Source organism: Carcharodon carcharias, chromosome 16 (genome assembly GCF_017639515.1).
Source record: "Carcharodon carcharias isolate sCarCar2 chromosome 16, sCarCar2.pri, whole genome shotgun sequence".
Classification (NCBI taxonomy): domain Eukaryota; kingdom Metazoa; phylum Chordata; class Chondrichthyes; order Lamniformes; family Lamnidae; genus Carcharodon; species Carcharodon carcharias.
In genome coordinates, this window is record NC_054482.1 from 49,830,163 (window position 1) to 49,858,094 (window position 27,932).

Here is a 27,932-nt window from a genome sequence, read left to right on the forward strand (position 1 = left end):
GTGGAAAAGAGCAGAAACATACAATGAAAGGAGATTCCAACTACAACTCACATTTGTATAGCGCCTTTAATGTGTCGAATGCCCACAATGCTTAACAAGTGTTACCAATACAAATGTTGACATCATGCTAAAGAAGTAGATTATCAGAACAGATGACCAACGGTTTGTTCAATGAGGTATGTTTTAAGGAGCATCTTAAAGGAGGAAGAGAGATGGGGAGGTTGAGAAAGGGAATTCCAGAGCTTAGGACCATTGCATATGAAAGCACAGCCACCAGTGGAGGAGCGATTAAAATCGTGAATGCACAAGAAGCCAAAATTATTATGCCTCAAAGGCTCATAGGGTAAGAACAGGTTTCAAAATATGGCAGGGTGAGGCCAAGGAGGAATTTGAAAAAAAACAGATGACAGTTTTAAAGTTGTGGCATTGTCAGACCAGAAGCCTGTGTAGAACGGCAAACATAGGGATGCTGGGTGAACTTTGAGAGAGTTAAAATACAACAAGAATGTCTTGGATGAGCACAATGTTATCTAAGATGGAAGACGAGAGGCTGGCCAGGAGAGCACTGGAATAGTCAGGTGGAGAGAAAATGAAGAGGTGGATTTGTTTACAGCAGCAGATGAGATGAGATTGGGGCAGAATCAGGTGAAGTTATAGAGGTGCAAGTTGGCAGTCTTAGTGATGGACAGTGTGGTCAGAAGTTCATCTTGTGGTCAAACACAAGGATGGCCTGGCTAAGGCTCAGACAAATACCAACAAGAGGGACAAATGGTTGGCCAGGGAACGGATTACATGGCAGGGATCAAAGACAATGGGCGGAATTTTGTGCCCATTGGTGTCAGGCGTCATGGCGTCATTGTCTGGATCAGACAATATGACAGGAAGGTCAAAAATTGGTGTCACGACATCATGAAACCAGTTTGAAAACGTCCACTCCACCTATCAAGGGAAGGCCACATTTCCCACCACTGACATCAGGAACGTAGTTTTAATACATCTGCATATCATTATAAGCCCTACGCGTTAATCAGCCCCCACGCTGGGTCATCTGGGCACGTTTCACAACAGCATTTATGAGGCTGCACCTGGCGAGCTGCACTTTGATAGGAATTCAGAGGTGAGTGCTCACTAACGTTGCACAGCGCTTGCAAGGGTCGCCCATTTGACTTCAAGGTTGAGGCGCATGCATTCAGGCAAGGGCACAGGCAAGTCACTTTTTCCTTGTTGGTTGACAGTGCCGGGACAAGAACTGCACTGCAACTGGGGCAAGGTCAAGGGCAGCCCTGTATCTGAGACGAGTTGGAGAGGGCAAAGCAGCCTGGTCTGATGGTAGTGCATAAGCACATGCAGGCAGGGGGTGGGGGAGGAGGGGGCCTGGGAGAAGTTGAAGTAGCAATGCATCAGGGACATCTTGTATAAAGTGACCATTCCTCCACAGCTGAGACAATTCAGGCGCAGCCACATTGACATGCTTGGAGTTGGGCCCCTAGCTTAACTGCCCACTCAAGCAATGCAGCAGAAGCATGGAAGTGCCACCAATTCTCCAGAGCTTTTCACCCCTGAGGCACAGACTGCAAATTAATGAAAATTTTAATGGGCTGTAGAACAATTGGACGACTGGACACATTGTACAATCTCCTTGCTAAAGCTGGCCCTGGAGCAGTCACTGGTGGAGGTGCTCACAGCCCCTTGCAATTTCATCATTCAGGTTGGGACCAGTCTCCCCCAGGGATCAAGCTAACAGTGCAGCCTTGCAGTGCAGCTTAGGAGACTGCCTGCGCCTGAGCTGAGAGAATAGCATGCAGTCCAGTGGGCAAAGCTGCGACCAATCGGTCAGGTGGAGTGGGACAGAGGGTGGGTGGGGTTTTGGGCAGCCATGCAACGCATTAAACTCTGGCCATCCAACTGGTGGCCAACACTCTCTGGGATGCATTAAGGGGCTTTCAGACTTACACAAGAGAGGTTCTTAGTACACCCATGCTAACCCACGCATCTATCTCTTTCATCCTACAGGAGTACATCATCAGGAGCATGGAGTCTGGTGACCTAGCTGTATACCTCATAGCTTACAGGGAGCGGAGATGAAGGAGAAGAGAGCGACAGAGGCGTCTAGCTGGATTGAGTGAGGAGCAACACCCTCAAGAAGAAGGGACAGCTGGGGCTCCTGCGCCTTGCTAGATCCAGACTCTATAGATGGCACTTGTCATTCCTGCAGATGATAGAGAACCAGTGTCGCCAATGACTGCGCATGTCCAGGGAACTGGTCGATCACATCTGCCACCTACTGCAGGATTTGGCGCCACGGGGACATGGAGAGCATCCGCTGCCAGTGGAAGTGAAAGTGACCAAGGCGCTCACTTTTTACACCAGCAGCTCTTTTCAGGGCTCCACAGGTGATCTCTGTGGGATATTGCATGCTTCCAAGCACAAATGCATCCGAGGTCACGGACGCCATCTTCGCGAAGGCACACAACTTTGCGCATTTCGCCCAGGATCAGGGATTTGCCCAGATCTCAGGTTTTCCACAGTTGCAGGGTGCCATCGACTGCACTCACATGGCACTCAGTTCTCCGTGGCAACAAGCGGTCAACCACATCAACTGCAAGGGCTTCCACTCGCTGAATGTTCAGCTGGTGTGCGACCTCCACATTCTACAGGTCTGCGCATGGTTCCCAGGGAATTTCTACGATTTATACATTCTCAGTAGGTGTGAGATGCCTGACATCTTCCAGGGTCCAGAAAGGCTGCAGGGTTGGCTCCTCGGGGACAAAGGCTACCTGCAGACGACGTGGCTAATGACGTCCGTCTGGCAGCCTCAGAGTGCAACAGAGGGAAAGCACAAAAAGGCTCGTGCTGCAATTTGGACCTTGGTGAAGCAAACCATCGGAATGTTGAAAATGAGGTTCCAGTGCCTGGGCTGGTCTGGTGGAGCCCTGCACTATAGTCCACAGAGGGTGTCTCACATCGTCATCACCTGCTGTATGCTTCACAACCTGATGCTGCAGCAGGGAGAGGAGCTGGCTGACAAGATGAAGGAGCTGCACGTCTCCTCCAATAAGGACGATGTCAACAGGGATGAGGGTGAGAAGGTCCTCTAAGGTGTGGATGACGGCGATGATGCCCTCGCACTGGCCAGATGAGGCTATTGCGCTCGGGAGGCCCTCATAGCTTCTAGATTCATGGAGGATGACGACGACATGCAGTGAGGAGACACCATAGATCCTCATATCGCATTTGTGTAAGTTTGACTCCTGTCTGGCTGGTGGCAGCGCACATACCCTCTGTGATAAGGCTCCTGTCATGAAGATGCAGCGGATGCCCATAGTCCCTATATTCCAGGAGGATGATGACAGCATGCAGTGAGTCACTGCATAGATCCTCACATAGCTTAAGTGAATGTTTGACTTCAGTCTGGCTGATGGAAGATCACTTGTGCTCTGTGAACAGGGTCATATCATGGAGACGCAGCAGGTAAACTTTAACTTCTCTTGAACCTATGGCATCCTTCATCAGCTGAACCCTTCAGGACCACAATGTCACCGGACACAGATGCTGATGGAATGGGGCTGCCAGCCGCACCTCAAAGGCGCTGAAAGCACACAGAGAATGAGGGAACTCTGTGCTGCCGGCCCAGGACATTCTGGCAGCAATGATAAGCCCCATCGAGTTGCAGGCATGACTGATGTGACTGTGAAGGCACACCATCAGTGTGCTAGGAAGGTTGCACAATGCACAGGGAAGAGGCCCTGGACTAAGACACCTACCTTTATCTTGTGCAGGCACCAAGGTTTTATATCTGAGTGACACAAACACTGCTCATCAGAACAAGGAGCTATAGACAAGGAGGCATTCTTGGGAGTTTATTAACAAAGTGAACATTATGTACAAGTGATTAATACCCATGCCCAGGCTACTCAACTACATCATCTTAACTTTCCTAACCCTGCTGCTACGTCTTGGTGCTCCCCCAACGCAGTCTGCTGACTGCTACGCCCTGTCTGCAATGACCTTGACAGATGCCTTGAGGAGGGCCAAGACCTGTAGCGCCCCAGCCTGCTTTCTGGGTCCTGCTGTGTGGCACTAGCACCCTCTTCAGCTGGAGCTGCTGGGGTCACAGGAAGAAGGGATTCAGAGTGTGCATCTGATGATCCTCCTCCTTATGGGTGCCCGAGGGCCCCGGGCTGACTCCTTGAGGAGAAGGGAAAGCTGGAGGGAGATTGAACTGCCTCACATCTCTCTCACATTGATACTGTTGGAGGCCAGCTATGGCAAAGGCGATGGAGTTCAGCCGACGCGGCAGTGCAGGACCAATGTACTTGGACCAAGGTCTCCATACGGCTGCCATCCTACCAGTGTTGGCCTCGGTGTATTGGCATGATGGTGCAATCACCTCAGACTAAATGCGGACAGACTCCTCTATCGTGCCTTGCAATTTAAGGAGTGCAGCTGTTATTTCTTCCTGCTGTTCCCGTGATTGTCGCTGCAGCTCCAACAACTGATTGAGGACCGAGTTCGAGTCTGCTTATATTTCACCCGTTCTTTGGATTCACCTAGTTCTGTCGAAGGGTCATGAGGACTCGAAACATCAACTCGTTTCTTCTCCGCCAATGCTGCCAGACCTGCTGAGTTTTTCCAGGTAATTCTGTTTTTGTTCATAGGTTCATCGTCTGACTCAGACTCAGCAGGTCCCTTGACCCCAGCAATCCTCTGAGTGCCAGTGACCTCGGGTGTTTCTGCCTCTGCTTGCTGTGGAACCAACTGTGTGCTGTGCTCACCAGACTGTGAACCCGAGCCTACTGTCCATGTAGGTCCCGCCAAGATTTGTGTCACTGCGCTGGTGGAGGGTGTGGGTGAGCGCTGTCCTCAGGCTCCTCATTCGAAGGCCTGTCAATGCTGGAGTCGGGGCCCAGGCTACCTGGGAACGACATGGCAGATGTGCCTATGAGAGAAAGTGGAGATTATAAGTGTATGACCACCACGGTACACAGGATAGTGGACTCACGGTTGAGGTGCCAGAAGGGTGATCTGATCCATGTCCTCTCTAGCCAGCTCTAATATGCAGTCTTCCAAGAGAGTGAGGACATGGATGCCCAGCACTCCACCCCCACTCCGGTCTGGGACTTCTCCCTTTTATTGTGTGCAATCTTGTCCTGCATAAAGACAGATGGAGAGAACGTAAGCAAAGCACATATCCAGCCAAAATGAGAAGGATGCCAGGTGTGCATGTGTGCACACTGAGTGGAGCCATGGACGGGATGAGGAGATGATCTCCAGAGCAGATAAGGCCAGATGGAGATGTGAGGGTATGTGTGAGTGAGTGGTGGTGTCCTTTGAGCTGGCAGTGAGTGAGATACCAGTCAATGTGTGATGGGCTTGAGAGTGAAAGAATTTAGAGTGACGAGGTGGTTGACTTACCCTGGCGGCATGGAGATCGTTCATTCTCTTTCCGCACTGGATGGCCGACCTCTTATGGGCAGCGTTGACACTGACCACTGCTGGCACTGCCTCCCAAGCCGGATTGCTGACCTTACTGCCCCTCATGTGGCCAAAGTGGAGGGGGGGAGGGGGGTAGAAGACATCACGGCGGGCTTCCACAGCATCCAAAAGGTGTTCCGGGGACGCGTTACTGAATTGGGGGGCTGCAGTCTTCTTGCCTTTTGGGATCATGTCTTCTGTGCAGCAGTCCTGGGCTGAAAGCACAGAGGTGTGCACACAGCCGTGCTTTAGGTATGGCGTCCAACGTGAAGAAGCAGCGAAGTGATGGCTTGGTGGGTGAACCGGATCCCGCCCGCCAGCGACCCGGGTGCTTCCTGGGAACGCATGATTATTGAGGCTAGATTGGGATAATACGGTGCCAAAAGGCACCACTGCAGCCAGCCAGTCCTTTTTCTTGCCTGTTATTAAGCTTACTGCAAACCTAAGACGATTCCACCCAATGACTTCGGGCTTCCAAATATTTAATTCTATGAAATGTCTACTCATCTGAATATTAGATGTCAGGCACGCAGTGTAACAAATCAGAGACAATGGAGGGGATCGAGAGAGATGGTGATGAGATAAGCTGAGTGTCATCAGTGTACATGTGGTGTTGATGTTGTGATTTCAGATGATATTGCCAAGGGACATGTTGATGAGAAATATAGATCCTTGAGGGTATCCAGATGTAATAGTGTGGGAGAGGGAACAGAAACCATTGCAATTTATAACAACAATTTGCAATTCTTGTAGTAAAACATTCTAAGGTGCTTCACAAGTGTTATTAAACAAAACTGACACCAATTCACAAAGAGATTATTGGAAAGATGACCAAAAGTTTAGTTTTAAAGAGTATTTTAAAGGAGGAGAGGTGTAGGGAGAGAATTCCTGGGCTCATAACTGTCACTGATGAAGCAATTAAAATCAGGAAAACGCAAGAGGCCAGGTTTGCAGAGATATCAGTTTGATACAACCAATTGCCTTGCTAAGCCATTTCAGAGGGTATTTAAGAGTCACCACATTACTGCGGATTTGGAGTCACATGTAGGCCAGACCAGTTAAGGACAGCAGATTTCCTTCCCTAAAGGACGTTAATGAACCAGCTGAGTTTTTACAACCACCATCAATGGTTTCATGGTCATCATTAGACTTTTAATTCCAGATTTTTATTGAATTCAAATTCCACCATCTGCCGTGGTGGGACACAAACTTGGGTCCCAGAGTGTTACCCTGGGTCTTTAGATTGGTAGTCCAGTGACAATATCACCACAGCACCTTCTCCGCTGATGAAAGGGGTCATCATCAGTGCAATCAAGCGGCACGTGCTTAGCAATAACCTGCTCACCGACGTTCAGTTTGGGTTCCGCCAGTGTCACTCAATTCCTGACCTCATTATAGCCTTGGTTCAAACATGGACAAAAGAGCTGAACTCCAGAGGTGAGGCGGAAGTGACTGCCCTTGACATCAAGGCAGCATTTGACCTAGTGTGGCATCAAGGCGCTCTAGCAAAGCTGAAGTCAATGGGAATCAAAGCGAAAACTCTGCTGGTTGCAGTCATACCAAGCACAAAGGAAGACGGCTATGGTTATTGATGGTCAATCATCTCAGTTCCAGGACATCACTGCAGGAGTTCCTCTGGATAGTATCCTAGGCCCAACCATCTTCAGCTACTTCATCAATTACCTTCCTTCCATCATTAGGTCAGAAGTGGGGATGTTCGCTGATGATTGCACAATGTTTAGAACTATTCGCGACTCCTTAGATACTGAAGGAATCCATGTCCAAATGCAGTAAAACCTGGACAATATGCAGGCTTGGGCTTGGGCTGACAAGTGGCAAGCAACATTTGTGCCTCACAAGTACCAGGCAATGACCATCTCCAACAAGAGAGAATCTCACCATTGTCCCTTGACATTCATTGCTGAATCCCCCACTATCAACATCCTGGCGGTTATCATTGACCAGAAACTGAATTGGACTAGCCATATAAATACTGTGGATACAAGAACAGATCAGAGACTCAGAATCCTGTGGCAAGCAACTCACCTCCTGACTTCCCAAAGCCTGTTCACCACCTACAAGGCACAAGTCAGGAGTGTGATGGAATACTTTCCACTTGCCTGGATGAGTGCAGCTCCCACAACACTCAAGAAGTTTGACACCATCCAGGACAAAGCAGCCTTGTTGATTGGCACCCCATCCACAAACATTCACTCCCTCCACTACCAACACACAGTGGCAAGTGTGTACCATCTACAAGGTAAACTGCAGGAACTCACCAAGGCTCCTTAGACACCCCCTTCCAAACCCATGACCACCAACATCTAGAAGGACGAGGGCAGCAGACACATGGGAACACCACCACCTGGAAGCTCCCCTCTAAGCCACTCACCATCCTGACTTGGAAATATATCGCTGTTCCTTCAGTCATGGGGTCAAAATCCCAGAACTCCCTCCCTAACAGAACTGTGGGTGTACCTACACAATATGGACTGCAGTGGTTCAAGAACGCAGCTCACCACCCCCTTCTCAAGGGCAATTAGGGATAGGCGATTTAGGCTGACCTAGCCAGCGACGCCCACATCCTGTGAATTATTTTTTAAAAAGTTTGAGGGTTGGAAGTCCTGGAGGAGATTACAGAGGGAGGGAGGGTTGAGGCCAGGAAGAGATTTGAAAACAAGGGCAAGAATTTTAAAATTGAAATGTTGCCGGACCAGCACCCTATCTAGGTCCACATTACAGGAACAGAAACTGAATTCCAATTGATTACAATAGTGAAAATACCCTAAATATATCCTCAAGATGGTATTATCAACAATCGTATTAAACTGGAAAATAGGAGGAGCCAATCCTAACATCCTGACTTTCACTGGAATTGAATGATCTGAGTTGTCAAGATCATAATTCAGAAATAGTAATTTGGTTCCTTAACTCTGTGTTTCAGCACATGTTGTTTTGCCTCTAAAATGACAAACATGGCGCATGCGCACACTGTTGATGTTGAGTCGAGTAAACACGATTTTGGTGACTGCGTTAGTGAGCACGCAGAAGGGGTGGCCGCCAGAAGTATGCAGAACAGCCGAATAGTGATGTTTCGTCGTGATGATTTACCAGAGCTGCTATTTTGGATCTCAACCCTCCAGCTAATAGCCTCTCTTAACTTCGCACAGGTGGACATGCATTCTGTAGCAGGAAGTACTCCTGTCAAGCGCTATTTCTGGCTTCCCCGTTGTGCAGGGTCCATTGACTGCACGCAAGTCGATTTGTAGACACTGCATACCAACTTTGAGATGTACCACATTGGAAAGAGATTCCGCTTCCTCAATGTTCAGCTGGTATGTGATTTTACACAGCACATCATGTAGGTCAGTGCCTGGTATCCTGGAAGCAACCATGTTGCCTTCATTCTACAGCAGTCCACTGTACCAACTGCATTTGACTCAACATGACAAACCAGAGGGTGGCTACTAGACAACAAGGACTATCCACTTGATGACAGTGCTCATGGCTTCGGTGTGCAACCCTTCCACATATGGGCAGCATGCATGAAACAAAAATATTGCTGCCAAACAAAATTTAATAGAAAAGACCATTGGTGTGCTTAAACAATGCTTCTGCTGTGTGGACTGTACTGGTAAAGCCCTGCAGTACTTGGCAGTGCACATCCAATAGCCTTCATCTGTAGGCCTGTTTCATGAAAGTTCTCGTCTAAGGCCTCTGCCGCAGTACTCATACGCAACCTTGTTCTCTTGACGAACTGGCACCTTGTGCCCCTCCCATGGCTGTACGCCACCCACGCTAAGTGTTTTACCATCTGCATTTCACACCTCCAATCTATTCTCTGAATTTTGTGCAATGTCAGTGTCTGAGATTGTGTTTGCGAGTGCAAAAGCAAATCACAGTGTTTCTTTTTCAGCATCCTCCTGCTCTTTCACCACTGCCTGGCCAAGTTGCAATACTTAGGCAACTGAAAGGAGAAAGGCACGGTTATGGTGAGTAAAGGTGGGGAAAGCAAGATGTGCATGCTTACACCATCTGTAGCTTGTAAATCAGAAGAGAGCATGGGATGAGGGAGAAATAGGATCTGAGAAGGACAGCGAGACATGAGCATAGCTTCGACAGTTTCAGCCTTTGGCCACGGCCTCACCGATGCTTGCGCCGATGACAGTAACAACTCATTCCTCCAACGCATGCAGCTATGCCCATCTCACACCAGTTAGGTCCTGCTGTCTCCGTTTATGCACCACTTTGTTCTGCAAGAGATAGTGAACTGTGTCATTGAGTGTGGTGTAATGTGTTTGGGTCATGGGGCTGCCATGAATGAATAGCTGGCAGTGTGTGCAAGCTACGAGATGCGTGTCCAAGGCTTGCAGCGACTGGATGAGGGCAAGGTGAAGCTATGCCGGATATGAATCTTGATTAATGGAGATTATTGCTAGGTAATTGGTTGAGCTATGATGCACTGAACAGTGTGTAAGCTAGTGGTGCAATTGTTGGGGTATGTCACTTGAAGATTCATTTGCTGATCTTAACTACCCGTGTGAGATCATTGAACTTTTTGCAGAGCTGTATCCAGGTCATCAGAGCTAGACTCTAGGCAGTGACTGCCATAGCTATCTGGTTGCATTGTCTTTGCATAGTTTGTCTAGAAGGCCTCCTGGGTCCCTGTAAATAGATCACATCTCTCCTCCTCTCCACCTCTTACACCAAGATCTCTAGCGCAGTGCCAAAAAATCATAGGAGACTGCTCTCTGCCAGGTTTTGCCATTATTGAGTGCTCCCACATCAAAAGCACTTGAAGAATGACTGCCAACACCTGTACCGGCCATAATCTTCCTCCTCTTAAAGGGTACAGCTGCCTTTTAAGGATTGCACGCTTGCTTTAACTGGTGCTAGCTTCTCAATGTTGTGCCTCCTGCTCAGCCATGCCACCACCAAACAGCGTACTTAGCATTGACTGAACACTGCAAACATTTAACTACCTGCATCGGAAGCATTGGGCATGGGGTAATCTCCTACCACATGCGGGCCCTGACCAATTTTGCCCCCAAAATGGCAGGTGGCTAAAAACAATGTTACTTTAAATGATCCCTTTGTTTTAGAAAGCTGAGAAGTTGAGAATGAAAAACCAACCTGCATGTCTGTTTTTTTAAGTAGCAAGTCTAAGGTCACTAGAATTTATTTACATATCTGTTTTGACACTGAAAGGCGTGAACTTTTCAGTACATCTCAATTGGCATAGTCAAACGCAAAGTTTATTTGAGAATGAATTGTATTAAAGATGGTGTTTTTTGACTCAAGAAAATGACAAAACACTTCTACACACAAAGGATGGTAAGAGCTGGAACTCTCACAAACTGCAACTGATGCTAGATCTTGAGTTCATTTTAAACCTGAGATTGATAGATTTTCGTTAACAAAAGGTAACAAGGGTCATTGGGCAAAGACAGGTTGGAACGGGCTAAAGTGCTAAAATGGCCAACTCTTGTTCCTGGGTTCCTATGAAATCATGCAGTGAGAAAGGGTAAAAGAAATACCACCCTGCTCTCTACTATAAAAACAATACATTTTCATTAGATTTAAAATTTTGAATTTATGGACTTTACAAATCAAAACATAGGCTACAGAAAAAGAGATAAGACTTAAATCAGTTGTTGTCCGAGTATATCTACCTACATGTAAATTGGACCTATCCTCAAGACAGACGGATATCACATATATGGATGTAGGCCCACTCCTCTGACATACCAGGAGATTGGCAAGCATTTCAGAAGGCTAGGCAAGGCAACCTTTTCTGCCGTACAAACTCAGTGATAATGTTGTATAAGATTGTCGAATCATTGCCAAAGCAGCAAGTACATCAGTAATAAGCTGATCAGTCTTTTGATATACTTGCTATCTAAAACTGTTAACTTGTCAGCTATATAAAGAATTTAACTATAAACTAATGTATACTTTATTTCAGTCTCTTACATTTAGCTTAATAGCAACTTATAATCAGGAAAGTCAGCTAATGCTGTATTGTTGTGACATAACTGAATTTCCAAGTCTTAATTCCATTAGTTGACAGCATCCACCAAACATTTTTATCATTTAATACTTAAATGGTGCTAGTTATGTTCATATAAGGTTAGTTAAGAAATGTAGTTTGCAACTTCATGATCCAACTATCTCTAATGATTTTGTAAGAAGGGGTTCGTTCATTCATTCATTCATATATTATCCTCTACATAGTCCTCATTTTCTAGGGTGGAAGGTGAGGGGATATAGGTTATGCAAATATTAGCATACTCAATTAGTTGGTGAAGATGATACAGGGAGCCAAATTCAAGCACCTAAGAATTCTTAGATGGAGAGTGGACAGTGAACTCCAAGCTGTCCTTTGATAAATACTGAAGTGTTAAAGATGTGCCTGATGATCTTTTGGAATCAGAGAATAAAACAAGAGTTGTGAATGGAACTTTACATGGTTTCTCCAGTAGCAAATACACCAAGGCTTATTTTATTTTATTCAGAATCACCAAAATGTCTGAATGTCATTTTATAAGCATAGTACTCATGCCAGAATTAAAATATGACACTTTAATTATCCAACATTTTTTGAAACTTAAATGTTAGGAAACTTCAAAGTATTTTGGTGAGATTACAGGAAGTTTCTTTTGGCTGCCAGTCAGTTGAACAGAATTGAGAATAAAGAGGAGGAAACAATCACATTATTACACGTCTCTAGTCACAGTTATATCATGATCGCACTGAAGTGAAATGCCTATGTCACAAAATGTCCTACACTTTTGTACTCAGCTCGTTTCAATCAAGATATAGTTTCAAAAGATAAGAATGCTATTTATAAAAGAAGAGATATTAAAACAAGTCCGGCATTAACATATCTTAATGTCAAGTGCCAAACCAAATCAATCATATTTCTTCATAAACTACATAAGTGCTTAATTTTTTTCAATTTGCCAAATGTAAAGTAATTTTAAGCTACAAAATAAATATGCATATTAATATTTAAAATTATGAAAAAAATAATATTCTGGCAAACTAAGCTCAAATATTAAGGATTTTTATGTTTAGGTACTTAGTAGTAAACCAATTTTTAAGTGTAATAATACATTATTAATTAGCTGCCTCTACCTGTGCAGAACAAAAATGCTATAAACACACAGTAGGCCAGTCAGCATCCAAAAAATGAAAGTTGCATTTCCATTGCACCAAAGGGTCACAAATGAAACTTGTATTTTTTCAGCGAAGTGACCTGCTTTGTAATTACAGTATTCTGTTTTTTTTTATTGTGACAATGATCATTGTCTACTTGCTGAAAAGTTTGCACTGACCTTGGTTTAAATTTTGCTTGCTTTAACTAAGGTTCTTGAGTCATTACCAGATCCAATATCAAAAAGCAATTTCAATATCATAGCAATTTATGCTAAATGACTGAAACATTAAGATCTTGAGGTGTCCTGGCAGGGTAGATGTGGAGAGGACGTTTCCCCTTGTAGAAGAATCTAGAACCCCAGGGGTCACTGTTTAAAAATAAGGGGTAGCCCATTTAAAATGGAGATGAGGCAAATTTTTTTTCTCTCAGAGGGTCGTGAATCTTTGGAACTTTCTTCCTGAAATGCGGTGGAAGCAGTCTTTGAATATTTTAAGGCAGGGGTGGATAGGTTCTTCGTAAGCATGGGGGTGGTAGGTTATCGGGGGTAGATGGGATGCAGATTTGAGGTTACTATCAGATCAGCCATGATTTTATTAAATGGTGGAGCAGGCTCAAGAGGCCGAATGGCCTACTCCTGCTCCTTGTTTGTATGTTCCTATGTATTAATTTACAAATCCCTTTAAATCTGCAGATAACATACCAAACAAATACCCATTAAAAGGAAAATGAAGTTGTGGCTTCACTTGATCCAATCTGTGCATTTTGGCAGAAAATACAAAAGTCCATCTACGCGCAATTTGGTCACACAAGAAACAACAAAATTATTGCTACTATATTATGTCTCTTGTTGCAAAAATGAGGTTTATAAAATTGCCATATTTTGTGACTATAAATTTAGGGTAAATGGAGGGGGATAATATGACCTGTTCTGAGTTTGCCTGACAGTAAGCCTGGGTGATTTGATTTTTAAAGATAAAGGGAGGGTTTAGAAAGTTTCACAGAGAAGAAGGCGCATGGTATTTGGAGACAATGGCAGTAGCTTCTGAGTTTATGGTGAATAGATCCTGAGGTCTGGATTTTCGTCCTCGAGAGAAGTAGCTAAAGTTGGGAAATTTCCCGACCCGGCAGACCATCCTTGGTAGAAAGTGCTCCATGAGACCCAGTTTTTGCTCCGGGGAAGGGTCGGCTGGGGGGGGGGGTGGAATAGGCGTGCAGGATAGAGTTCGGCCTGCCACACGCAGAAGCAGATCGGAGGTGGCCACAGAAGGCGACCAAGTGCTGAGGCAGGCTGGTTGGAAGGCCCGCATTGGTTTTATTGGGACTTTGTCCCAGTTGTTTGGTTATATTTTAGGCCCTCCAGCCCTCAACCCTCACACCCCATCACTGCTCTCACCCCCGCCCACCAAGCCTCATTATACATGCTTAGCTGAGATGTGGGACTCATAAAAGGATGAGAGCAGGAGATTTTTTTTTTTACATAGCTGGACAGAACTGTTGTTAAAGACTGACATCTTTATATGGTTGTAATAAGTTGTCCTTTTTCTGATCTCTATTTTCAATCTCTCAATGCTTATTTGCATTAGAGTTGTGAAATTTTTAAAGCTTCTGTTTCATTGACACTTTAATAGAGTTGTAGGAACACACATTGTTTTCAAAGAACTATGAATGCGATTTTTGAAGCAATTTCACACATGCTATTATTACTATAGGCTTCACTGGCTCTGTATATAGTGTATATCGGATGAATGGGCATGGAAGAGTCATGAGTTGCAAAGACAGTTGAGGGGTCATTGGGGGTGGGTAGGAAGCATGAATTGGCATTGAGCTGGCATGGTTGGGGCATGAGCAAAACCTTTGGCCTTACATTTCAAAAGGTTTCCAAATCCAGACTACGGGTCAGAACTTCTGAGATCTTTGAACCACGAGTCGTGGAACAGCTAGCCTGACTCCATGAAAATTGCGGGGAGGGGCTAAGAGATGCCTACCCCAGCAAGTGAACTAGCCAGGTCAGGAGTGCAGGGTGTGGTCTTTCCGCCCATACCCCGCGCCAGTGAAAACAGGAGACACCAGGAATGGGGCTACGAATCCCGGAATTGGGTCCCATCTGCCATTTTTAAACCCGCCCGTCTCCTTTCCAACCACGGAGGCATGGAAGTCTGGACTTGAGTTTCTCGAGGTACTAGCAAGGTGTTTAGGTATCAGTTGTTTTATCAGGTTGTGCTATAAATTATCCATTTACGTCTATGATGAAAAGGAATCGAGATCAGTGACAGCTAATTAGCATTTCTACCCAGATACAAGGCTAATGTTTTTCATGTTGGGAAAGGGGGAAAAGGAAACCATTTTTGACATCAGATTACAGGCTTCCCTGCAAATTAGTGAATATCCCAGGCAGATAGAGGAGGTTCTGTGTAGTCAGCAGAGAGAAAATGCTGCTTGGCTCTGCAAGCTACCATAGCCAGATGCAGGAAGGAGACAGTCTCTGGTCAAAGAGACACATCCTGCAGGCATCTATGGATTCTAGGACATTTGTTCGAGCATGGCCAGGGGAAAGAAGAAGAGGCTTTACTGCTGGTGGTGGATTTAAGAAACTCTCCAAAAACTGAGGATATTGACTGGAGACAGTTTCTCAAAGTTACTATTCAACGAAACGGGGATAGGGGAGCCCAATGGAAGCTGGGAATAACAGTGGATTGTTTGCTACAAGGCCTGCAATTCCATGGTGATGGGTGATAAGTATAGCAGCAGAATGTCACTTTCTGTAGGTAAAGTATAAGTTGCCTGCAAAAAAGAAAATATTGTTTAATCAAATGTGTTCTCTTAGTCATTTGTATTAGGAGCTAGAGACAGTTTAAGTTATAATGGTATTTGTGGATGTTAGGAATGAGTTTTAGCTTTAATGTTTAATTTTGATTTGTATTTTTGTATCTGTGTGTTAAGAAAGGTCAAATAGAGTTTTAGTTTCACTTTAAAAAGGTGCTTGCATTTCTAATGAGAGTTTTACGACTTAAGTTTTAAGTTTACCTAAGGTAAACAAACAAGGGTAGAAGAATTGGACTGTTGCCTAGCAACAGGGGTCCAGAGAGGCAGGATCCTCCCCAGACATACAGAAAAACTAAATAAACAGCAGTTTTAAGTTTCAGTTTGAAATCAGGACCCCAGAGAGACTGGACACTGGGAGAGGGAGCTGCAGATTTCCCAAAAGAACCAAAAGGTCCCAAGGGCAAAGAAACAGGGGAAAGTCCCAAGAAGACAATCTAGTCAAAGGAAGGACAGGCACCTGGAAAAGGTCCTAAGTGAAGTTAATAGTGAAGGACAGAGAGAAGAGCTCCAAGCTTCAGATTTAAAGACAAAAAAGCTGCAGAAAGCAGATTTAAAGTGAGAACAGCTTTCAAAAAGGTTGAAAGTGACAGCTGAAGGTCTTTAACTTTTTGCTACAGACATATGAAGCAGTGGTACTGTTGACAGCTGAGTCAGTTGAGAGAGAGAATGTGTAGAAGACAGCAGGGAAGAGGAACATCAGAAGCAGAGTTCAAAATCCTGAGGGTGAACCCTTGCAGAAGGCATCTGAGAGAAGGTGTTGGTTTGGGAGAAGATTCCAAGGCAAGGTCTTGGAGAGTGGAGATTGGAAACCCTCGTGTGAAAGACAGAGTGCAGTGAGACCAGTTGGCTCATGGTGTGACAAACATCTGGGGATAGCTGAGGAGAGATTCATAGCATCTGGTTGAAGTGCCATCTGTCACTTGGTTTCAGAGTGTGGTGTATCTGACCACTGGGTGCCTAATGGTACACAGACTGTGTACTTAATGTGGACATTAGAGTACAAGTTAGCTTTTTTAACTTGTGTTATCCTTACAAAGCTGTATATCTGTAAAGGTATCTTTGTAGGTGAAAGAGTATTGTAATAAAGCTCATTTTTTCTTGTTAAATAAATGTTTTATTCCTTTGTTAAAAGTTCATTAGCTGCTCCGGTGACATTGTTCAGTAGCTACTCTCCACGTATCTAAACAAACAAATTAAAAATTAGTGTCTATCAAGCTGGGTTCCACTCTGGGATCAGGCTTGTCCAGGGGTACCCTCAGCTGGGATCATAACATCTGTTACAGTAAAAGTTTTAAAATGTGAAATCTTGTCAGGTTATTCTTTCAGCTAATGACTAAGTTAGAATCTCTCTTTAAAATTTACTGGTCTCTACAGATATTGCAATACTCTGAAAAAGGTAAAAGTAAATACTTTACTCAGGCAAGCTGAGTCACCTTTTTCTGGTGATAGGTTAATTTGTCAAATTTTAATTTTGGAACTCTATTTGTGAAGTACAGAAAAATACAGATGGCATTATTTAATAAAACTTAGCTGCCCACTTGCCCATTTAGAGGTTGAATGTGGTCACTGTTCTTAAAGGAAGAAATAAGCCTCAAAGTCAAAGTTTTAAGAAAAGCAGTTTTGTGCAGTTTTTGGGCCAAGAGTAGATTGCATCCTGCAGGTAAGGCAAAAAACTAACAATTCATATTAATGCCTTGAATTCCTTTAACAGGCTTGTGTTGGCAAAGGTATAAATATGATGCACACAGGAGTAAAATCCTGATAGCTATATCGTTGGAATATCTTTGTACTAATATGTACTTCATATTTTTGAGTAGGTGGCCATTTGCTGCTTCATCAAAATGCACCTTTAGGCTCTGATGCAAGCCAATAACTTGAATATTTTGAATTCTGCATCAACAATGCTTTGCCAACACAAGCCTGTTAAAGGAATTCAAGGCATTAATATGAATTGTTAGTTTTTTGCCTTACCTGCAGGATGCAATCTACTCTTGGCCCAAAAACTGCACAAAACTGCTTTTCTTAAAACTTTGACTTTGAGGCTTATTTCTTCCTTTAAGAACAGTGACCACATTCAACCTCTAAATGGGCAAGTGGGCAGCTAGGTTTTATTAAATAATGCCATCTGTATTTTTCTGTACTTCACAAATAGAGTTCCAAAATTAAAATTTGACAAATTAACCTATCACCAGAAAAAGGTGACTCAGCTTGCCTGCGTAAAGGATGTACTTTTACCTTTTTCAGAGTATTACAATATCTGTAGAGACCAGTAAATTTTAAAGAGAGATTCTAACTTAGTCATTAGCTGAAAGAACAACCTGACAAGATTTCACATTTTAAAACTTTTATTGTAACAGATGTTATGATCCCAGCTGAGGGTACCCCTGGACAAGCCTGATCCCAGAGTGGAACCCAGCTTGATAGAGCCTAACTTTTAATTGATTTGTTTAGATACGTGGAGAGTAGCTACTGAACAATGTCACCGGAGTCAGCTAATGAACTTTTAACAAAAGAATAAAACATTTATTTAACAAGAAAAAATGAGCTTTAAGCCTGAGATTAAAATTGTGCATTAACACTTCTGTACTTGACTTTTTCTTTTGTTCCTTTAATCTAATTTTCAGTAGTGGTATTATCTGTAAATTATGACCTGTGTGGAAAACAAAATAGCACCTTTAACATAATAAACCATCTTAAGGTGCTTCATTAGAGTATTATAAAGCAAAATTTGACACTGAGCCAGGTAAGGTGATATTACATGAGAAAACTAAAAGCTAGATCAAAGAGGAAAATTTTAAGAAAGGGTCTTAAAGAAGGAAAAGGAGGTAGAGATTTGGAGACGATTAAGGATTAATTCCAGAGCTTAGTGCTTCAGCAGCTGAAGGCAAGGCCACCAATAGTGCAGCATTTCAAAGTAGAGATGCACAAGGGGCCAGAATTGAAGAAACACATATCTTGAAAGGTTACTGGGCTTGAGGAGGTTACAGAAATAGAGAAGCTAAGGCCATGGAGGGAATTGGGAACAAAATATGCCCTTGTACTTCCCAGATTCTGGGGGTAGCAATTAGAGTACTGTCAAAAAACCAATGAACAAATATGTACAGCACTGTTGCATTTTGCTTCGTGTATGAAATTTCTGATGGGAAGCCAGTATCTTAGTTTGTTCTGCTGGAAATTGTTTGGACTCCAGGGTGTAATTTTAGAAATATATTTGTTTTTGAGATGCCAGTAAGGCCATATTTATTGCTTGTCTCTAGTTGCACATCTGAATTTGAAGCCTTATCTAATGAAGGTGCCTCCCAATATAGCATTCGTACCAATACTAGAGTTTAAGTTCAATTAAAGAAATAAAGTGTTGAATAGACAATCGACATTGTAATGTATAGGAAACTACATGACACAGCAGACCCTTTAGCTCTAGAATCTGGATTTAAATCCAGTCCAGGCTGATGGAATGAAAGTCTCCTCTGTATTTTGGCTGTAAGAATCATATTGAATTTGGGTACTCATAATCCAGTCTCTGCTCCTAATATGGCTTTATCTGAAAATCTCACTCGTAAAGGCTACATGATGCTAGTTGAGAATGGGAAAAATGCCACACCAAATCAGGGAGTGTTCTTATGAGGTTGACACAGAGTAAAGGAAGCTTTACTGTGCATCCTCCTCTAGAGGTCCCCAGCATCACAGGTGCCAGTATTCAGCCAATTCGATTCACTTCACGTGATATCAAGAAATGGCTTAAAGCACTGGATAACGCAAAGGCTATGGGCCCTGACAATGTTCCAGCAACAGTACTGAAGGCTTCTGCTCCAGAATTTGCCGCACCCCTAGCCAAGCTGTTCCAGTACAGCTACAACACTGCCACCCGTCCAGGAATGTAGAAAATTGCCCAGGTATGTCCTGTAGTCAAACCATCGCCCCTTGACATTCAATGGCATAATCTTTGTTGAATCTCCCACTATCATCCTGGGGGTTACCATTGACCATAAACTGAACTGGACTAGCCACATAAATACTGTGGCTACAAGAGCAGGTCAGAGGCTAGGAATCCTGCAGCGAGTAACGCACCACCTTCCCAAAGCCTGTCCACCATTTACAATTCACAAGTCAGGGGGTGATGGAATACTTGCCTGGATGAGTGCAGCTCCAACAACACTCAAGAAGTTCAATACCAACCAGGACAAAGCAACGCACTTGATTGGCACCCCATCCACAAACGTTCACTCCCTTCATCATCAACAAACAGTGGCAGCAGTGTGTACTATCTACATGATACACTGCAGAAACTCACCAAGGCTATTTAGGCAGCATCTTCCAAACCAGAACCGCTACTATCCAGAAGGACAAGGGCAGCAGATAGATGGGAACACCACCATCTGGAAGTCCCCCTCCAAGCCACCCACCATCCTCACTTGGAAATATATCACCATTCCTCTACTACTGCTGGGTCCCCCCCCCAACCCCCCCGCAAACGCACTCACTCCCCAACAGCACTAAGTGTACCTATACCAAAGGGACTGCAGCGGTTCAAGAAGGCAGCTCATTGCCACCTTCTCAAAGGCAACTAGGGATGGGCAATAAATGCTGGTCTAGCCAGCGATGCCCACTTCCCATAAATGAATAAAAAAATCTCACTGTTTGATGCTGATACTGCATGCCTGACTTGTGAAGAGTTCCATTACCCAGAACATTCCTGAATTAATGAGAACAAAGTAAAAAGGAATAAAGTATATTCCGTGAATCCTTACCATTTAGAAGTTCAATAAGAGCAGGAATAATTCCCGATTTTGCTAGCATTGCAGCACATGAATCATCCATAGAAACGGTACCAATCATTATTACCACTTCCAGAACCAGGTCATCTTCTGTTGAACCTGATAAATCAGAAAAACAAATGTATTACTGTAATCTGCGCGACAATACCTACTGACAGAAAATGATTACATTTAGTTCCTAGCTTGAAACTTCCACTTAGCCTGCTATTTCACTGAGGGCTCCAAGTGATACATTCAAGGATCACTTGCATGAATGCCGCATCCTAGAATGAAGTTAAATATTTCCTCTCTCAACTGACCTGTTGTGGAAATTCACTGAATGGAAGCCAGACCCATTTCATCAAAGGGGTCGGAGTGGAGTGGGAGAACTAATCAAACACCAGAGACATGCCGGGCCATTTATGCACACTGCAGACTGACTGGGTTACAGATGGTATTGACAGAGGTCTGGCTATCGTCCAGGACATAGAAACAAAATGGCAGGAAAAAAGATAAAAGGCAGACTCGAAGAGTAGATTTCTGTTTCTTTCTGTTTCTACCTCATGCTGCACATGATCCACTTGCCTGAGAACTACTCCCAGGTTTTGATGGAGGCTCCATTTCTTCTCCTTAATTTGATCTCCAGAATAAGAAAGCAATAGAACACAAATAAGAAATACAAGCATCCCAGCATCCATAGCAAAACTGAAAAGGCTTTATAGCATAACAAAGAAAGAACACTGCGCAATTCAAGTATCACAGCTTGGCTCAGTAGTAGTACTTTCACCTCGAACTCAAAAGGCTGTGCATTCAGGTTCCTTTTCAGTAATTTGAGCATACAACGCAACGAGTGCTGTGCTGAGTGCTGCAGTGGTGGAGGTGCTGCCTTACATACGAGACGTTAAAGCATACGTTGAAACAGGTAAATATAAATGTTCACAAAGCACTATTCAATGAAAAGCAGAGAATTTTCCAAAATCCTCATTCAACCACCATGACAAACAGGTTAACTGTATTTTGCCTATTTTGCTATTTGTGGCATTTTAACATGCACAAATTGGCCACCAAGTATTCCTAAATAACAATGTCTGAAATTTAGAAGTGCCTTGTTGACATGTGAAACATTTAAAATGGATATATTCATATAAATATACATTCCATAGAAAACAGGCTCGGAACTGAGCAAAATAATTACAACGGTGTGCTGAGATCTACAATAGAAGGAAGGAGAGTGCTTGTGTGGAATAGTAACAGTACTCAATCAACTGAAATTTTCAAAACTGAAATTGTTAAGTTTTTGTTAGTATCAAGGAATTATGGAGCAAAATCAGATTAATAGGGTTGAGGTACAGGTCTATCATGATCCAAATGAATGATGTAACAGGCTCAAGAGGCTAAAAATCTCTTCTGTTCCTATCTTTGTGTACAAATGCGCTGTTTTTCATAAATTGGCATGCACTAAAAAATGTCACATGTACACTTAGAATTGCTGAAAAGAGGGATGTTGTTGAAGAATTTCATCTTTTACTCATCAGGGCAAATGTAAGAATGCCAAATTTCAAATCGTCACAACAATTTATACTACAGGAGAAAAGGGTGCTGATTGATTAATTGGAGTCATCTTGCCAACCAATCTGATGAGTGCAAGATGAAAAGCTTTGGCAACACATTTCTCTTTTCAGCAATATTCAAGTTCTGTACTACCAAGCGACTTAGAACTAACCTCCAAGTAGTGGAAAGTTCAACCATATTTTTCTGTTTATTACTATCTTAGTCATACATTTCTGTACATTGTCAAATTGAAGATCTTTCAGTTCATAAGTCAACACTACCAAATGAAAATAAGGACTTTTCCTCCCTCACCAAGAGAAAGAGGTACCAGAAGGAGTTTACATTTCTGTTATTATTAAATTAAAGTGGTCTGAAGAAATTTGGTTTTAAAAGGTACCATTTAAATGTGCGGATACAGCATGAGAACGGTCAAGAGCAACTCACGTTACTGGGGAGGACTGTACAAAATGAACAAAAACTTATTACAAATTAAGCAGTTGCTCTGAACAGGAACTAAATGCAACAGAAAATTTTGAGATTATGAATACTTCGTGGAGGGAAATCCCAACACGCAAATTATAGAATCACCAAGAATTATTGGTCAACAGAAAATATAAACAGAATCAAAAAGCTTTCATTCTGGAAAGGCAAATATCTTTTGAACAAACATTGTTCAGTGGAATAACCTGTACTAGGTGTAACAAGGCTGAATTTATTTCTACTTACTGAAAGAGTCACATCACTGTAATTAACAGGATGCCTGATGAACTTCATTGTGACTAATTTATGATTAGAAAAAAACATCCAGTTGTCATTGGAGAGTAATCTAAATCATATCAAAGATCCTTCATGGCATTGGGTGCAAATGTCCCAATTTATATGAATTGTTTTCTGTTTGTCAAAACAGATGAGATGCCAACTGCAAATCCAACTCAACTGAGCATAATACAAAAACAGTTTTATAAACTGAAGCATGATCTTATGATGAAAGCAATTTATTATGAAAGAATGGGAAATCAAAGAATAAATTATCTTGGGAAATGGGTGAGGAGGGCTTGCACTAACCGATTAAGGGACCTGATTAATCACTGATGCACAATGCAGCTCCGAGACTACCTTTATCCACTAAGTCTCAAAGCAGGCAACTCATCAGACACAGAAGCTGCTTGTGAGCAGGGCAGTAGATTACAGGAATTAAATAAATCATATTCCATTAAAAAAAATGGAGTTCCAACTGGTGTCAAAAAGCATACAAACTTGAGTGTGCTAGCAGATAAAGCTAAAGCTAAAAGCAAAGATAATAAAAAGAATTAAAGGCACTCTATCTGAATGCATACAGCATTCGCAAAAGGGTAGCTGAATTGATGGCACTTGATGGAAGGAAACAGGTATGATCTAATTGTCATTACGGAGTTGTGGCTGCAGTGTGATCAAGGCTGGGAACTGAATGTTTAAGGGTATTCGACATTTAGGCAGGATAGGCAAAAAGGAAAAGGAGGTGGGGTAGTGCTGTTAATAAATGATGAGGTCAGCTCAGAAGATCAATATGTAGAATCTGTTTGGGTGGAGCTAAGAAACAGCAAGGGGCAGCAAACATTGGTGGTTGTTTATAGGCCACCAAACAACAGTGATAGTATCAGATATGGTATAAATCAGGAAATTAGAGGTGCATGTAACAAAGGTAATATAGTAATCATGAGAGACTTCAATCTACCTTTGGATTGGGTAAACCTAATTAGCACTAATGCTGTGGAAGATGAATTCCTGGTATGTGTCCAAGATGGTTTTCTAGAACAGCATGTTGAGGAACCAACTAGAGAATGGGCTGTTTTAGATATAGTATTGTGCAACAAGAAAGAGCTGATTAAATCTTGTTGTAAAAGAGCCTTCAGGGAAGAGTAACCATAATATGATAGAATTTTACAAAGTGTGAAAGTGATATAGTTCAATCCAAAACTAGGGTCTTAAATCTAAACAAAGGAAACTACGAAAGATTGAGAGGCAAATTGGCTGTGATAGATTGCGAAACTACGTTAAAAGGTATGACAATATAAAGACAATGGCTAGCATTTACAGAATTATTACATGATTTACAACAAATTTACATTTCTTTGAGGCACAAACCCAGCAAGAAAGGTGATCCAACCATGGCTAACAACAGAAGTTAATGATTGTATTAGATGAAAGGAAGAGGCTTATAAAGTTGCCAAAAAGTAGTAAGCCTGAACATTGGGAGCATTTTAGAATTCAGCAAAGGATAACCAAGAAACTGATAAAGAAAGAGGAAATAGAATACGAAAGTAAACTAGTGAGAAACATAAAAACACATTGTAAAAGCTTCTACATATATGTAAAAAGGAAAAGACTAGAAAAGACAAACGTGGGCCCACTACAGGCAGAGGCAGGAGAATTTATAATGGGGAATAAAAAAATGGCAGAGAAACTAAAAAAATACTGTGTGTCTGTTTTCACAGAGCAAAATACAAAAAATCTCCCAGAAATGCTAGAGAACAAAGGGACTAATGAGAATGAGGAACTGAAAGAAATTAATATTTATAAAAAAGTACTGCTGGAGAAATTAATGGGATTGAAAGCTTATAAATTCCCTGGGCCTGATGATCTACATCCCAGAGTGTTCAAAAAGGTGGCTGTAGAGATAGTAGATGTGTTAGGTTCTTGAATGGTTCCTCCAGATTGAAAGGTAGAAAATGTAACCCCGGTATTTTAGAAAGGAGGGAGAGAGAAAATGGGGAACTACCGACGTGTTAGCCTGATATCTCGAGTAGGGAAAATGGAGTTCATTATAAAGGATGTGATAGCTGGACACTTGGAAAATTACGGTAACATTGGGCAGTCAACATGTATTCATGAAAGGGAAATCACTTTTGACAAACCCGCTGGGAGTTTTTTGACGGTAACTAGCAGAATAGTTAAGGGGAACCAGGGGGTGTGGTGTATTAGGATTTCCAAAAAGCTGCCAATAAGGTTCCACAAAGGAGGTTAGTAAGGAAAATCAGAGCACACGGGATTTGGGATAATATATTGTCATGGATTGAGAATTAATTAACGGACAGAAAACAGAATAAGAATCACAGGTCATTCTCAGACTAGCAGACAATGGATCAGTGCTTTGGCATCAGCTATTCACAATCTATATCAATGATTTAGATGCGGGAACCAAATGTAATATATCCAAGTTTGCTGATGATGTAAAACTAGGTGGAAATATAAGCTGAGAGGATGACGCAAAGGGGAGTCGAGGGGATTTAGACAGGCTAAGTGAGTGGGCAAGAACATGGCAGCTACAATATAATGTGGAAAAACGTGAAGTTATCCACTTTGGTAGGAAAAACAGGAATGCAGAGTAATTCTTAAATGATGAGAGATTGGGAAGTGTTGATGGCCGAAGGGGCCTGGGTGTTCTTGCTCATAAGTCACTGAAAGCTAACATGCAGCTGCAGCAAGCAATTAGGAAGGTAAATGATATATTGGCTTTTATTGCAAGATGATTTGAGTGCAGGAGTGAAGAAATTTTGCTGAAATTGTATAGATCCTTCGTGAGAATGCACCTGGAGTGTACAGTTTTGGTTATCTTACCTAAGGAATGATATACTTGCCTTAGAGGGAGTGCAATGAAGGATCACCAGACTGATCGCTGGGGTGCCAGGATTGTCCTATGAGGAGAGAATGAGGAGACTGGGCCTATATTCTGTAGAGTTTAGAAGAATGAGAGGTGATCTCATTGAAACACGCAAAATTTTTGCAGGACTCAACATGGTAGATGCAGGAATGATGTTTCCCCTGGCTGGGGCTAGAGCCAGGGGGCAAAGTCTCAGAATAAAAGGTTAGCCATTTAGAACTGAGATGAGGAGGAATTTTTTCGCTCAGTGGATGGTGGATCTTTGGAATTCTCAACTCCAGAGGGTGTGGAGACTCAGTCATTGAATATTTTCAAGGCAGAGATCGATGTATTTCTAGATATTAAAAATATCAAGGGGTATAGGGATAGAGCATGAAAATGGCATTGAGGTAGAAAATCTGCCATGATTGAGCTGAATGGCAGAACAAGCTCGAGGGGTCGAATGTCCTGCTCCTGCTCCTTTTTCCTATGTTCCTATGAAAATGAAATTTTACCCTTTTTATGAAGGAAACTAAATTTGTAGCCTTGATTATGAGGGCCACAATTACTTACAATATATATTAATAACTTGGATGAGGGAAATGAATGTACTATCGCCAAGTTTGCAAATGACACAAAAATAGGTGGGAAGGCAAGTGGTGAGGATGATAGAGTCTGCAGAGGGATATAGGCAAGTTAAGTGAGTGAGCAAAAACTTGGGAGATGGAATATAATGCGGGAAAATGTGAGGTTAAGCACTTTGGCAGGAAGAACAGAAGAGCTGAATATTAGTTAAATGGAGAAGGACTGCAGAAAACTGCAGCACAGAAGGATTTAGGGGGTCCTCGTGCATGAATCCAAGAAAGCTGGCATATAAGTTCAGCAAGTAATAGGGAAGGCAAATGGAATGTTGGCCTTTATTTCAAAGGGAATGGAGTATAAAAATAGGGAAGTCTTGCTAAAACTATACAAGGTACTAGTTAGACCACATCTAGAATACTGTGAACTGTTTTGGTCCCCTTTTCTAAGATAAGATATACTGGCATTGGAGCATTGGAGGCAGTCCAGAGAAGGTTCACTAGGTTGATCCTAGGTATGGAGGGATTTTCTTATGAAGAGAGACTGAGTAGGTTAGGCCTGTATTCATTTGAGTACAGAAGAGTGAGAGGCAACCTTATTGAAACATAAATGATTCTTAGGGGGCTTGATAGGGTAGATGCTGAGAGGTTGTTTTCCCTTGTGGGACAGTCTAGGACCAGACAGCATAATCTCAGAGTAAGGGGTCGCCCATTTAAGACAAAGATGAGGAGGAATTTCTTCTCTCAGAGAGTAGTTAATCTGTGGAATTCTTTACCACGGAGGGCTATAGAGGCTGAGTTAAGTGTATTCAAGGCTGAGCTAGATTTTATATCAGTAAGGGAATCAAGGGTTATGGGGAAAAGACAGGAAAGTGGAGTTGAGGATTATCAGATCGACCATGATCTCACTGAGTGGCAGAGTAGGTTCGATGAACCGAATGGCCTTCTTCTCCTCCTACAACTTATGGTCTTGGAAGCTCATAAGGGACAAATCAAAAATGGGGAAATAGTAACTGTATGGGAAGCAATTCCATTTTTAAGTAACTTTTCATTTTTTTTAAACAACCACATCAGGATGGTTTTCTTATTCCTTCCAAATACCTTAGAAACTCTTTCCAAAATTTGTTAACAATACTTTAGTAATCCTGATCTTACACTGTAAGCAGGGCCACGAGAATAATCATGACCATGTTTTTAATCAAAAGAATCGATTCCCCAACCATACAAAAATCATTCCCACAATAGCTCCAATTTGTTGATGCTGCTGCTGTTCCACGAGCTTGAACACTGCTATACACTGGAAGGTATTTCTGAGTGTGCAAAAGCAGAGGGGTATGGGTGGCTGACACTTGGCGCAAGATAAAATACAGGTCAGAGAGTTTTGGGTGAGCTTAAGGTTTATGAGGGTGGAGTTTGGGAGACTGGCCTGAACAGCATTTTAACAGTCTGGAGATGGAAGACATGGATGAAGGCTTCGGTAACAGATGGGCTGAGGTAGGGACGACGCGATATGATATTACTGACAGAAGTAGACAATCTTTGTAATGGAGAGGATATAGGGTCAGAAGTTCTGCTCAAGTCGAAGATGTTAGAAAAGGTATGGGTCAGCTTGAGACAATAACAAGAGAGGGGGAAGGAATCGGTGGCTTTATAAATAGTTTCTGATGGGGGCCAAAAACTATACTTTTGGTCCTCCTCATATTAAAATGAAGCAAATGTTCACATTGGGCAGTGAAACAACAAACACAGTGGAAGGGTTGTGAGCGGTTGCAGAAGTAAGAGATGGGTGCTGTCGGTGTACATCTGGTCCTATGCCTGTGGATGACGTAGTCTTGGAGTAACATGTAGATAAGAAACAGCAGAAGGCCATGGAAGGAAAGTTGGATAGCAGCAGTTTAGTGGAGATATGAAGGGAGCAGGTGCTGGGTCTCGAACATGAGATTGAAGAGCATATGAGGGAAGCTAGAGAAATA

General features: G+C 42.8%; 1 protein-coding gene across 3 annotated transcripts in view; it reads right to left on the minus strand.

Annotated features, from left to right (window-relative positions):
- The window catches only part of kifap3a (kinesin-associated protein 3a), a 230,844-nt gene that overhangs the window by 80,452 nt on the left and 122,460 nt on the right, over positions 1-27,932 (minus strand). For all 3 annotated transcript variants that reach the window (XM_041208146.1, XM_041208144.1, XM_041208145.1), the window contains one exon: positions 20,206-20,331. In XM_041208146.1, the coding sequence (XP_041064080.1) occupies positions 20,206-20,331 (126 nt within the window). The remainder of the gene's footprint in view (positions 1-20,205; positions 20,332-27,932) is intronic.